At 38.9% G+C, this 13,863-nt stretch overlaps 1 protein-coding gene across 22 annotated transcripts in view; it reads right to left on the bottom strand.

Annotated features, from left to right (window-relative positions):
* LOC122550608 (phosphatidylinositol-binding clathrin assembly protein) overlaps positions 1–13,863 on the bottom strand; it is a 161,692-nt gene that overhangs the window by 22,543 nt on the left and 125,286 nt on the right. For 7 of the 22 annotated variants that reach the window (XM_043691581.2, XM_043691589.2, XM_043691592.2 and 4 more), the window contains 4 exons: positions 9,711–9,842; positions 9,589–9,619; positions 7,707–7,809; positions 3,693–3,719 (listed from right to left, as the gene is read on the bottom strand). In XM_043691581.2, coding sequence (XP_043547516.1) covers positions 3,693–3,719; positions 7,707–7,809; positions 9,589–9,619; positions 9,711–9,842 — 293 coding nt within the window. Of the gene's footprint in view, positions 1–3,692; positions 4,019–7,706; positions 7,810–9,588; positions 9,620–9,710; positions 9,843–13,863 lie in introns of those variants that run through there. The other 15 variants (XM_043691583.2, XM_087988046.1, XM_087988049.1 and 12 more) reach the window with 8 other exon arrangements.

The following is a 13,863-nucleotide window of genomic DNA, read 5'->3' as shown; positions in this document are numbered from 1 at the left end:
TGCATTAATCCTAAAAATCATGCAAGTTTTTCATATACAATATGCTGAAGTAAGATATTATGCAGTTTAGACCGGCGTATTTTTTTAAAAAAGGAATTCAATTAAAATATATTCACCATTTTGGTCATTTTCACAGTAATCATTTCTTTAACAATCAGTACCAAAAAAATTAACACATTAAAAATGCTATATACTTATGAATTTTAAGAGTAGATCTGTGGGCGAGCATTTTTTTTTTAAAACTTATTTTCCGAGATGTGGGCATGATTAGAAAGAGCAATATTTCTTCTCAACCCCAACTGTCATCTAGTTGTGAGACTTGCTAGGCTATTTCAAGGGTAGTTAAGAATCAACTTCAGTGCTGAGGGTCTGAAGTCACAGGTAGTCTAAATCAAGTAAGCGTGACAGATTTCCTTCCCCAAAAGGGATAATAGGTCAACCAGGTGGGTGAAACAACCAATCACAACTTCACAAAAATAGCTCTATATTGTGGTATGCATTTAAATTAGTTTAATTTACATTCAGTCAACTTCCAGGATAGGAATCAACCAGTACATTCAGTGCATTAGTCTGGTGCTCTGGATTACTGATCCAGGGACACTACCATAGCACAATCGTACTGCATTTTAGCAACAAAATCAGCTGATCTCACTGGCAGGAATCTTGCTTGCTGAAACTGAACTGCCACTGAAGCTCAATGACACTGAAAAGAATTGTTTTCTGATAATGAATTAGCTCAACCTATCATAAATCGTGATGTGAATTTAAATTTTAAAAGTAACAGAAAAATTAAATCAGAATAATAGTAGCTACAAGTTGGGTGGCATGGTGGCTCAGTGGTTAACACTGCTGCCTCACAGTACTACGGTCCCAGGTTTGATTCCAGCCTCGGGTAACTGTGTGGAGTTTGCACATTCTCCCAGTGTCTGCGTGGGTTTCCTCTGGGTGCTCCGGTTTCCTCCCACAGTCCAAAGGTGTGCAGGTCAGGTGAATTGGCCACGCTAAATTGCCGCCCACAGTGTTAGGTGCATTAGTCAGAGGGAAATGGGTTACTCTTCGGCGGGACAGTGTGGACAGGTTGGGCCGAAGGGCCTGTTTCCACACTGTAGGGAATCAAAGAAGTTGTTCACTTTATGCGGAGTCATTTAGTTTGGGCAAGTCAGACACTAAGTCAGCAAATGAACAAAAAAAAATTCCTGAAGAAAATAGCTTAGCCGTGACTCAAGGAATGCAAATCATTAAATCTCAACAACAAAGAAAAGTGAAAGCAACACATTACTCTTTAAACTCGCCCAAAGTTGATATTTAGTTACACCAGCCACATTTTACCTACACTTTACCAAGTTCCTTCACAACCATAAATGCTCATTGTATGAAAAATTAGAGAAAGTGCAATCAATACATAATAGGTTCTTTGGCAGTTCCGACACATGTAAGCAAGAAATCATGACGTCACACAAAAATTGATAAAACAAGGTAGATTGATTTTAGGAGGCAAGTAAAAAGCTTCATGTATTATGGGAGTCTTCATTGAAGAGATTTTAATTGGCTTTCATGTCTTCATCAAAAGGTTGAGGATTGCTAATGTGCTACCATTGGTAATGAAAAGCCAGGAAACTAGATCTGACGTCAGTGGGCAAGTTGTTAGAGGGGATTCTGAGTGACAGGATTTAGATGCATTTGCAAAGGCAAGGACTGATTAGGGATAGTCAACACGGCTGTGCATATAGGAAATTATGTCTTACTGACTTGGTTCAGTTTTTTTTTAAAAAGATAACGAAGAAGATTGAAGGCGGCAGAGCAGTGGACGTTGTCCAAATAGACTTAGCAAGGCACTCGTCAAGGTTCCACATGGCAGACTGATTAGCATGGTTAGACCACATGAAATCTAGATGGTGCTAGCCAATAGAATACAAAATTGGCTTGAAGGTAGGAAACAGAGGGTGTTGCTGGAAAAGTGCAGCAGGTCAGGCAGTATCCAAGGAGCAGGAGAATCGACATTTTGGGCATAAGCCCTTCTTCAGGCTTCTGCCCGAAACGTCAATTCTTCTGCTCCTCGGATGCTGCCTGACCTGCTGCGCTTTTCCAGCAACACATTTTTCAGCTCTGATCTCCAGCATCTGCAGTCCTCACTGTCTCCTAAGAGGGTGTTGGTAGAGGGCTGATTTCAGACTGAAGGCCTGTGACCAGCAGTGTGCCACAAGGATCAGTGTTGGGTACACTGCTTTCCCCCATTGATATAAACGATTTGGTTGTGCATATAGGAGGTTTGCAGATGACACCAAAATTGTTGGCTTAGTGAACAGCGAAGAAAGACTACAACGGGATCTTGATCAGATGGGCCAAATGGGCAGAGGAGTGGCAGATGGAGTTTATGCTTTGGCTAAAGAATTGGCTAAAGAAAGATGTGGTGTTTAGATTCCCTACAGTGTGGAAACAGGCCCTTTCGGCCCACACCGACCCTCCGAAGAATAACTCACCCAGACCCATTTCCCTCTGACTAATGCACCTAACACCATGGGCAAATTAGCGTGGCCAATTCACCTGACCTGCACATCTATGGGCTGTGGGAGGAAACCGGAGCACCCGGAGGAAACCCACACAGACACAGGGAGAACGTGCAAACTCCACGCAGACAGTCGTCCAAGGCTAGAATCGAACCTGGAACCATAGTGCTGTGAGGCAGCAGTGCTAACCACTGAGCCACCATGTTGCATAAGGCGAACCAGGGCAAGACCTATACACTTAATGGCAACTGCCCAGGGAGTGTTGCCAAACAAAGACACCAAGGGGTGCAAGTGCATAGTTTCTTGGAAGTGGAGTCAGTGCTTGCCTTCACTGGTCAGTACATTGGGTATATGAGTTGGAATGTCATGTTGCAGCTGTACAGGACATTGGTGAGGCCACTTTTAGAATACTGCATTTAATTCTGGTCTCCCAGGTATAGGAAAGAGGATATGAAACTTGAAAGGGTGTAGAAAACATTTACAAGGATGTTGCTGGGATTGGACAGCTTGAGGTATAGGGAGAGGCTGAATAGGCTAGGGCTATTTTTCCTAAAGTGTCAGAGTTGAGGGGTGACCTTATAGAGGTTTACAAAATCATGAGGGGCATGGAAAAGGTGAATAGCCAAGGTCTTTTTCCCAGGGTAGGGTGACAGGGGAAAGATTTAAAAGGAACCAGAGACCCAACTTTTTCACAAAGGGTGGTGCATGTATGGTACAAGGGGCCAGAAGTGGTTACAGAGGCTGGTACAATTACAATTAAAAGGCATCTGGATGGCTAATGAATGGGAAGGGTTTAGGAACATGGGCTGAAGCTGGAAAATGGCACTAGATCAATGTAAGGCACAGGTCATGAATTGGCTATAATGCGATTAACGAATTGTGAATGCTATTTGGATAACAAACTTTCTACTGAACGGGTATGTGATTTTCTGTAACAGTTTTCCATAACACAAGGCCGCAGAGGAACACAACTGTTGCATTATAGCAGAACGACCTGCATCTGGCCAGCGTGGATGAATTGGACGCAAGGGTCTGTCTCCATGCTGCATAACTCTATGACTCTACTCCAAATTTAGACAATTCGGAACATTAAGATTATAGCAGATCAAAAACATAACAGTTGCAGCTAGCTTTCAACTTAGTGATTAACAAAAGCTTTATGGTAAAATAGTTTATTTCACTTACGCATTGAGGAAAATGCATGCCATTCCGCTTTCCAAAGGAAACAATTGCAACATGCAAATATTTAGTTAGACTGAATTCTTGCAAATTGACCAATACATTGATTATTCGAGAAGGGTAAATCAACAACTGGCTTTACAACAATAAAAAAAACTTTTCCTTTTAAAATAAATTCTTTTTAACATTTTTAAAAACACCTTTAGTTTTATTAAGATTATTTACAATATGCTATTTTGTGACCACAGAAAATTAACATTTTCCTTGAATGCACTGTCTCCTGTTTTTTTCAGTCATCATTGTATTTCTATCTCCATGTATGTATGCTTGGTCTGTAATGTGACAGACAGAACAACACGTCATTGTTATATTTTAAAGTTGAATTAAAGCGAGATTTCTACATAATTCAGTAATTTTCTATGGTATCCATTAGCTTTCTTCAAAAGGACACAACCCATCTTTCCAATTCCAGACAGCTTATGGGAAGGCCGGTATACCTACTATTAAGGGATTCAAGTGTGCAAAAGATGAAGAGTTTAAAACAGTTAAAACCATAAGCTCATCACCCCATCTATTAAGGCATTGGCTTGAAGGGTTGAGTTTAGCCAAATGGGAAAAATCTAAGCACTCAATAAATTGTCTATCAAATTGGTTGATTAACAGCAGTATCCTGGATTATCACAGATATACCTTCAGGGAACCACTTACCACATAGGAGTGATACAAATTCAAATTTCCATCAGTAGGAAATTTCATTATGAAATCATTTAGACCCCAAGAAACCTTGCCCATCCATCTACTTTGCAACCCCCAAGAAAAATGATCCGTAGTGGTTGAGACATTTGATTCCAAAGTTAAAGCCAATAATTTTTTGACTCGCAGTTAATTCCTACTTAGGTGTACTGTCTTGACTACAATGAGTACCAAGACTCTTTGGAAATCACAATATGAAAAAGCTGCAGGATTTCAAAGTCAATTTTGGAAAGTTGCTAAAGCTGACCAAAGGTGAGCAAGCTTTTTCAAAACATAAAAATACTATATTAAGTAGATTTCTGAATTTCCAAACAGGATTTACAAAACATAATAGAACTTAATCTGTAAATTTATTACATAGAAAGATTTCTTGTAACAAGAATCACTAATAATCACTATGCTCAATTTTAGAAAAACACAAGTCTACACAACTTCTTCCTATGTCAACAAACTTCAGACATTTCTACAGAATGTGTACATAATTTGGTTTAAGTCATATTTGTGTGCAAAAACAGCAAAGAGAAATCTTGATCTCTAATTGATTCCACTTCTTGAGAAAGGAGAGGCTGTTTTACCTTGACAATGAAGGGGGTGTTTTGCTTTCAGATAAAATGGACGTTCCATGAGCTTTTAATTTTATTGTAAGACCAATAGATTTCCCAATATGTTTATTACAACTTTTTTTTGCTGTCGAGATGGGAGCAACATTGGGCTCATCACCAATCCTGACTTGCCTGTGAAAAGCTGTGGCTGAGCTAGCTTTTCAAAGTGCCATCATCCATGTGGCAGAGGTATACCCCACAGTGCTGCTGGGAAGCGAATTCCAGGATTTTGACTCGGTGACAAAGTTCCAAGTCAGAATAGCCTTTGACTCAGAGTGAAACCTACAAGTAGCAATGTTCCAATGCAGATGCCATCCTTGTCCTCCTCGGTAGTTAAAATGCCAGGCTTCAAAAGGTTTCGTCAGAAGAACCTTGGTAAATTGCTGCAGCCTACCTGAGAGGTGGTACGTACTACCACCATTATATATCAGTGGTAGAATGTGGTGATGCCCAGCACGATGCTGATGACTTGGGTGGGGTGGGGGTTAATTTAGCAATAGTAGTGTGGCGAATGCCCAAAATGTTGGAGGTGGTCTTTGCCTGGTACTTGTGTGACACAAATATTACTTGCCACTGAAAAGCCCAAGTAGGAAGGAGTGAGGACTGCAGATGCTGGAGATCAGAGTTGAGTGTGGGGTGCTGGAAAAGAAACCCAAATCTAAATGTTCTCTGGGTTCTAGTGGACAATTACAATATTCATCTCTCATTTTTTTCCTATTAGAAAGGAAGTGTTAACTTATATTTAACTAATACCTTTATAATCAGGACCACAAAAACTTTGAATGAGTGGGGAATTAGTGATAATGAGGTATTACTTTCAGAACATTATTTATTTAATTTATCTTGCCAGTTAACTTTAAAAAATCTGGTACCTAACAATTACAATGAACATATTGCAAGATTGGAATTTTTTTTAATATACTGACTTTTATTGCTGACATCACATTGTTAGTTTAGAGCTTTTGGAAACAAATAAATTGAATAATATGTAGTTTTTGCTTCCAGCTGCTCTATGATTGTGATGCGCAAATATTGTGCTGATTTATGCAAAATTTACATGAACTGAAACATTGTGAAGTCTCTATAAAGTGCAACATCCGATATGTAAAGGATTGATCCATTCTGTTTTTAAGCTTTAGGAGTTACAATTATTATGATACAACAACCTGTATATTTTCAAGACAGTGTGATCATGGTTCTATCAGCACCTAGCAAGAAATTTGATACAGTGCCACACAATTGACTTGTGGGAAAAGTTTAGCGCTTGGAATAAAAGGAACAAGGATAGGAGATTGGCTGAGTGACCGGAAATAGATCAGTGGCTCATGGAAGATGCATAAAGAAACTCCCCAGGAATCACTGTTGGGATTTCAAAGCTTATGACTATTATGAAACTTGCTGGCATTGTGAACTGTGAACAGGATAGCTTAAAAAGGAACCAAGTTGGGTGGAATGGGTGTGAAGATGGCATTGAAAAGTCAATGCAAAGAACTGCAAAGTGATTCATTTAGTCTGAGTAACATGGAGAAACAATTGAAAATAAAGGGCACAACTCTAAAGGAGGTGTAAGTGAGGGACCTGGGTGCCTATGTGCAGAAGTGATTGAAGGTGGCAGGACAAGTTCAGAGCGTGGTTTAGAAAACATGCAGTATTTGTGACATTGCATTCAAGAGCAACAAGATTACGTATACAACCTATATAAAACCCTGATACACCCTCAACTGTCTAGCTCTGGCCAGCACACTTGGCAAGGCATTGGAGTGCAGAAAATTGTTGCAAGGCTGAGGACTTCAGTTATGAGAAAAATTGAAAATGCTGGGAAAACAAAACTGAGGGGATATTTGATAGAAGTATTCCAAAATCATGAAGGGTTTGGGCAGAATAGATAGGGAGAAACTGCTCCCATTCATGGAAGTGTCAAGGACAAGAGGGCACAGATTTTAAGTAATTAGTAAAAGAAGCCAAAGTCATGAGAGAAATACCTCTGCACAAAGCTAGTAGTAAAGATCTGGAAGGTCCTGTTCAATTGAGGTTCAAAAGGAATTAGATTTGTTTGAAAAGAAGAAATGCACAGGGTTATGAGTAGAATTTGGAAGATGGCTGCATGGAAATTTCTCAAAGCCAGTGTAGAAACGAATAATCTCCATGTGTTGAAAGAAATTTGATGACTGTGACAATGTAAAATACTTCCACTTAATTGGAACAGTAGAGTACAAAGAACTGTCATGTCCTAGCAGCTTGAACATATCCCCAAAAATCCAAACAATAGAAGCTGAAGTCAGCAGCTAATAAAAGTTCGATTCTGATTTGTTGCTTTTTTAAAAAATAATTTTCAATTATAAAAAAAAATCAACTGAATGTACTTGACTCAAATTATAAACGTACATACATTGTAAAACAGTAAATTTGTCACATCACTTGAATTATTAACATGAAACTTTCAGTAAACTGAATTTTATTTTGGTACAAGCTGCAGTGAATTGTGATTTTCACAAATTTTGCATTTATTATATTTACAGTAACCACTTAAAATACTCTCTCCAGGCTTAAAATTATATTGACTGGCAAAACTCAAGCCAGTAATAAATAAAAAATTCCCACCTCTTTTCATCTTGTCAATGAAAAAGAAGTCCCTCAAAAGCCTTTCGTAAACTTTATAACTTACCATTGTAGCAGGATTCCAGGTGGTAGTAGGAGCAAGCTTTGGCTGCCAGTTGGTTCCTCCAGTCAACTTCCTTTCCCCAGGCTGGTTCCAATGAAGATCACTTCTTAGGCAAAGGATAATCATTTAATCAATAGTTCTCCACTTGGAAGTATTAATCATGCATGTTGGTTCAATCAAATAACAGACCAAGCTAGACAGCAGGCAATTAAAATCATATAGGTCCCTTGAGGCAAAGGAATCGTAACTACAAAATTAAAATGAAAACAGACTTCTCACAGAACATTGTCTCTTCACCTCAGTGATAATTATATTCAAGCACAGATTTGATTTATCTTAGCTTTAAAGATCATCGATGCAGACTAGCATCCAAATTGGTTTCTAATTATTTTGAGTGTCCAGTGGTTTGAAGTAGATTTTATAAACTCTTGCCACAGGCAATGTTGGCAAGTAGCATAATGGCCTTTCCTTGAATAATACACTTTTACAACCAATCCCATGAACTTCTGTGTTCAGCAAATCCCATAATGCAATGATGAACACAATCACATCCCAACAAATAAGAAGACTTGGAGTATGTCACTGGATTCAGACTGCTAGACACTACATATAATTGGATAAAAATAAGTTTAAAGATCCCAAGCACAGTCATCCACGAGCAAAGGAAAAACACACGGCGGCACGGTGGCACAGTGGTTAGCACTACTGCCTCTCAGCGCCAGAGACCTGGGTTCAGTTCCCGCCTCAGGCGACTCTCTGTGTGGAGTTTGCACGTTCTCCCAGTGTCTGCGTGGGTTTCCTCTGGGTGCTCCAGTTTCCTCCCACAATCCAAAAATGTGCAGGTTAGGTGAATTGGCCATGCTAAGTTGCCCGTAGTGTTAGGTGAAGAGGTAAATGTAGGGGAATGGGTCTGGGTGGGTTGTGCTTCGGCGGGTCGGTGTGGACTTGTTGGGCCGAAGGGCCTGTTTCCACACTGTAAGTAATCTAAAAACTAATCCTAATGTACTGAGAGTGAGACTAGGTTTCTGCATTTTATTCATCAACTTTAAGGTACTTTTCTGAAAGGTTGTTTCTTTGCAATTATGGTTCAAGTAAGTGAAAATTGAAAATTAGAAAGAAAACACAAGCCAAGATCAAAAAACCAAATCCATGAATTGAAATAACTGAATTTAAAACTGTGTAATCTGGAATCCACCAAAACTGAGATTCTGCTAAGAAGTCACCTAAACAAAATAGAGCAAACTTGGGTATTGTGTGCTACACTACTCCAGTGTTTTTTAAAAACAAGTGTTTTTGGGCGGCACGGTGGCACAGTGGTTAGCACTGCTGCCTCACAGCGCCAGAGACCTGGGTTCAATTCCCGACTCAGGCGACTGACTGTGTGGAGTTTGCACATTCTCCCCGTGTCTGCGTGGGTTTCCTCCGGGTGCTCCGGTTTCCTCCCACAGTCCAAAGATATGCGGGTCAGGTGAATTGGCCATGCTAAATTGCCCGTAGTGTTAGGTTAAAGGGGTAATTGTAGGGGTATGGGTGGGTTGTGCTTCGGCCGGTCGGTGTGGACTTGTTGGGCCGAAGGGCCTGTTTCCACAGTGTAAGTAATCTAATCTAAAGAAGTCAGTGTTTACTTTTCATCTAGCAAGTGTATCTTGACACTTCCAAATGTCTTTGTGATCACTTACCAAGAGACATATTATACAATGATACTTAAGAATTTGGGCTAGTTAAAAAAAATTAAACCAAAAACATGCTTTTAGGATTCCATCATTAATGCTCCAATTTGTGTACGCATTGTAAATTGTATTGTAAAAATATTGTACAGGTTCAGTGCAGTGCTACAAAATAGGTTGCAACTATTTTGATAAACATGCATGAAGACTGTTCTTACTTTTTTGTGGATCCATTTCCAATTCCCAAGTCTGCAATATATGAAAATAACTTGCATTACTTAATCTGCACTTCATTAACACTGATAAAAGCATAATTGTATCCATCAGTAAAAATACTTACTGCCTACAAGGTTAGCCAACGATGAATCCAAATCTTCTCCTACAAGCTTGCCTGGTTGCTGCTTTGCAAGTGGTTGAGACTGATTCTGCAAAGCTATTGTTGGTTTCAAGAGTCCACCTAATCCATCAAAGTCTTTGAAGGTCAGTAATGCAACATAATTAGAAAAAAATATTGCTGGCACAATACTTAATACTCAACATTTCAAACTTTACTGGTAAAATGTGAAGTCCCAACTCACCCATTCAAGCATGCCAAGCAAAGCCAAGGACCCATATGTATGGATGGTGGAAAAAAAATTAGAAGAGCATAATATGTTTATAAAACAAGCCATAAAATACAATCAAAGCATTACATTTGTACTGACTAAATATTGACTAAAAAGGATTAAAAAAATAAATAGTATGAGACTGTTTTCAGCCGTACTTTAAAAATATCCAGTGTAGCAACATGCAGGAATAGATCAGTAGTACTGCATGCAGGTAAAAAAAGACTTGACAAATAAAATGGAAAATATGCAAATATGCCCGATGATTATTAAAAACCTTTCTGGCATAATTTCAAATACAATAGATGTTTAAACATCATTATAACAAATGTCATTAAAACTCTCAAAATTAGTGCTATACAAGGTTAAAACTAAAACCAAGATTATACAGCCCTGACTGAGAAAAACACTCTCCTCCACATTCCCTAAAACCTTTGCTGTATTTTCAATGCAGTAATTAAAGTGTCATTAACAAATGACTTAGAAAATGGATATCTCAACACCACTGTCACTTGGGCTAATTAAATTGAAACTCTGTTAATTAGTTTCCAAGTATGAAAAGTAACACGTTAACAACAACAACACAAAAATAATTCTGAGGTGAATTAATGTGGACAGCACTTATCAGAATGGGACATTGCTTTATTTTAATAATTCCTTTGGAAAAGTAATGTAAAGTAGATTGGTCAATTTAATTCATTATTTCAAGCCAAAACAAAGTTAATTTTATGATGTCCAATGTACCGTAGTGCCTTTATTTTGGTTTGGTTATGTTTTGCAATTTCTGAAAGTCATGTTCTCTGGATGCAAACAGTGGTATTATGTAGAATCCACAAAAGGAAATAGGCCAATAATTTATATTGTACATTCATCATGCACCTTCATGAAGAACAGATGATACATGCACAAAATCACATCACCCATGGTGGCAGAGTAGGGCAATCACCTACAAAAACCAAATTACAAGAATAACACTGCTATATTTGGTCAGATAACTTTTCCCCAATCATTGGTGCATACAAAGTGTTGCTTCAAATTGTAGTGTTCAACTGGAAACAGCGACACAAACAATTCAAAGTATTTAACAAAATAGATCCAATTAACACAATGAAAATACTGAACAAAGGCTAACACATCAAAATAACAGAATCAAAGCCACAGCTAATTGAAGAAGTTCCATTCTTATTTATGGAGCTTGGATTAGTGGTGCTGGAACAGCACAGCAGTTCAGGCAGCATCCTTTATTCCTGATGAAGGGCTTTTGCCCGAAACGTCAATTTTGCTGCTCCTCGGATGCTGCCTGAACTGCTGTGCTCTTCCAGCACCACTAATCCAAAATCTGGTTTCCAGCATCTGCAGTCATTGTTTTTACCTTATTTATAGAGCTACCTGTTCAATCTGCTGTAACTGCAGAGTTCAGGAAGCCAATGCAGTAACAGAGAAATCATAGCTGAGAGAAGAACAGATCAGTGAGATACACATAAAGGAGTCCCTTGGGGAAGCTGTCAGCCACAACATGTATGGAAGAGACTGGGAAGTAGCACTAAGACAAACACTAAAAATTTATGATTTGGAGATGCCGGTCTTGGACTGGCGTGTACAAAGTTAAAAATCACAACACCAGGTTATAGTCCAACAGGTTTAATTGGAAGCACACTAGCTTTCGGAGCGATGCTCCTTCATCAGGTGATTGCAGAGGACACAATTGTAAGGCACAGAATTTATAGCAAAAATTTACAGAAATTATACATCAAAAAAATACCTTGATTGTCTGTTGAGTCTTTTATCTGTTCGAATGTCATGATAGTTTCACTTCTTTCATGTGTAAATCACAAAACCTTTTCTTAAAAAAGTTGCATTCTCAGTTTAACTGTAACAATTGGTGTTAGCTAGACAATATGTTGAAGGTGTTAGCCCCCTGTGTTCTGCCCTCAGGCATGGTACATTGAGGAAACCGAGCAAAGGCTACTACAACAGATGAATGGGCACCGCACAACAATCAACAGACAGGAGTGTTCCCTCCCAGTTGGGGAACACTTCAGCGGTCCAGGACATTCAACCTCAAACCTTTGGGTGACCATCCAAGACGGACTTCGGGACAGGCAGCAGCGAAAAGTGGTTGAGCAGAGGCTGATAGCTAAGTTCCGTACCATAGGGAGGGCCTCAACCGGGACCTTGGGTTCATGTCACGCTACAGGTGACCACCATTGCACTATATACACACACAGGCACTCCCATACACACACACACACAAAACACACAAGGAAACACATATACACAGACACTCACACACACCCTTACAGACACACATACTCCCACACTCACACATGCATCCTCTCAGAGACTGAGACCACTCTATACTCATGCACCCACATATACACTCTCTCTCTCTCAGACACACTCAACCCCCCACCCCAGACATACACATACACACACACTCCCACACGCACCCCCTCACAGATTTATGACACTCTACATACACACACATACACTCTCTCTCACACACTACCCCCAACCCAGACAGACACACACACAGACACAAAGACCCACATACACACTTACATTTTGTGGGGTGAATTTGTACTTGCAGAGTTACATTGTACTTTGCTCAAAAACTGCATGAATTCATGTAAAACCCTGTTTTCTCACTTTTTAGATTAGAATCAATCTAAACATCATAGCATAGACGAGAACACAGGGGGCTAACACCTTCAACATATTGTCAAGCTAACACCAATTGTTACAGTTAAACTGAGAATGCAACTTTTTACACATGAAAGAAGTGAAACGATCATGGTATTCGAACAGAAGAAAGACTCAACAGACAATCAAGGTATTTTTCGATGTATAATTTCAGTTACATCACACTAAGTTTTTGCTATAAATTCTGTGCCTTACAATTGTGTCCTCCGCAATCACCTGATGAAGGAGCGGCGCTCCGAAAGCTAGTGCTTCCAATTAAACCTATTGGACTATAACCTGATGTTGTGTGATTTTTTTAACTAAAAATTTAACTTGCGGAAAATTTACCTGTTTAACAATTCAAAATACTTGCAAAATGTGGGAGACCAAAATTTACCAGCTGGCTATTAATTATATAGCTACTTATTCTAGTTGCTCCAAAAAAATAACTTAGCCAAAATTTTCTTTACCTTATGAATACATTTTGTTTTTGAAAACTAAGATCAACCTTCTATTTCCCACGATCATCAATTTTAGGTATTGATAGTTGAAATAATGAGCAATTTAATTCACAAACTACCTTCAAATGATCGTGACAGTAGTACTAATAATCAAGATTCAATCATGAACTGGCACCAGGAAGACTCAAACAGGTCAAAATCTTGTGTCAAAACTGAGCAACAGTCGTACAAACAGAAAAGAGGCACTCAATTTAGAGGTTTATAACACTCAGTTTGGTATCAAGTGAACCAAACAGATGAGTAAATTGAAGTGTCCTCGCAAGCATCTTAATAGTAATGCAGTCAGGATCTTTAGAAAGCAATATCATATGGACAAGTTCCAAACCACTTTAATTTTAGTTAAAACCATCTTCGGCTTAAGTCAGGATTATCTCTTGTACGCAAACCTATTGCCAAATTATGAAATCAGCCAGTTATCCTATTAACTCAGAAGCAAGTGGCTTAGTTCTTAAATATTTTAAAGCAGATTATTTCCACATAGTTCAGCTCTAAATCATGAATAACCTAAGACTGTATTGGGCTAAATTCTATGCAGGCTTTGGTTTCAACTTCATGAATTTTGATGGTTTGATTATATTGAACTTCTACACAGCATTCACAAGAGAATCAATCCACCCTCAACACTACTCTATCAAACAAAATACCTGTTCAGTTCCAAACGAGGCCTTGTATTCAGAAATGAGTG

The sequence above is a fragment of the Chiloscyllium plagiosum genome, unplaced genomic scaffold (assembly GCF_037043375.1).
Source record: "Chiloscyllium plagiosum isolate Xiang-an unplaced genomic scaffold, Cpla_swu_hap1 HiC_scaffold_6, whole genome shotgun sequence".
Taxonomy (NCBI): Eukaryota; Metazoa; Chordata; class Chondrichthyes; order Orectolobiformes; family Hemiscylliidae; genus Chiloscyllium; species Chiloscyllium plagiosum.
This window is presented reverse-complemented; position numbering and strand designations above follow the sequence as displayed.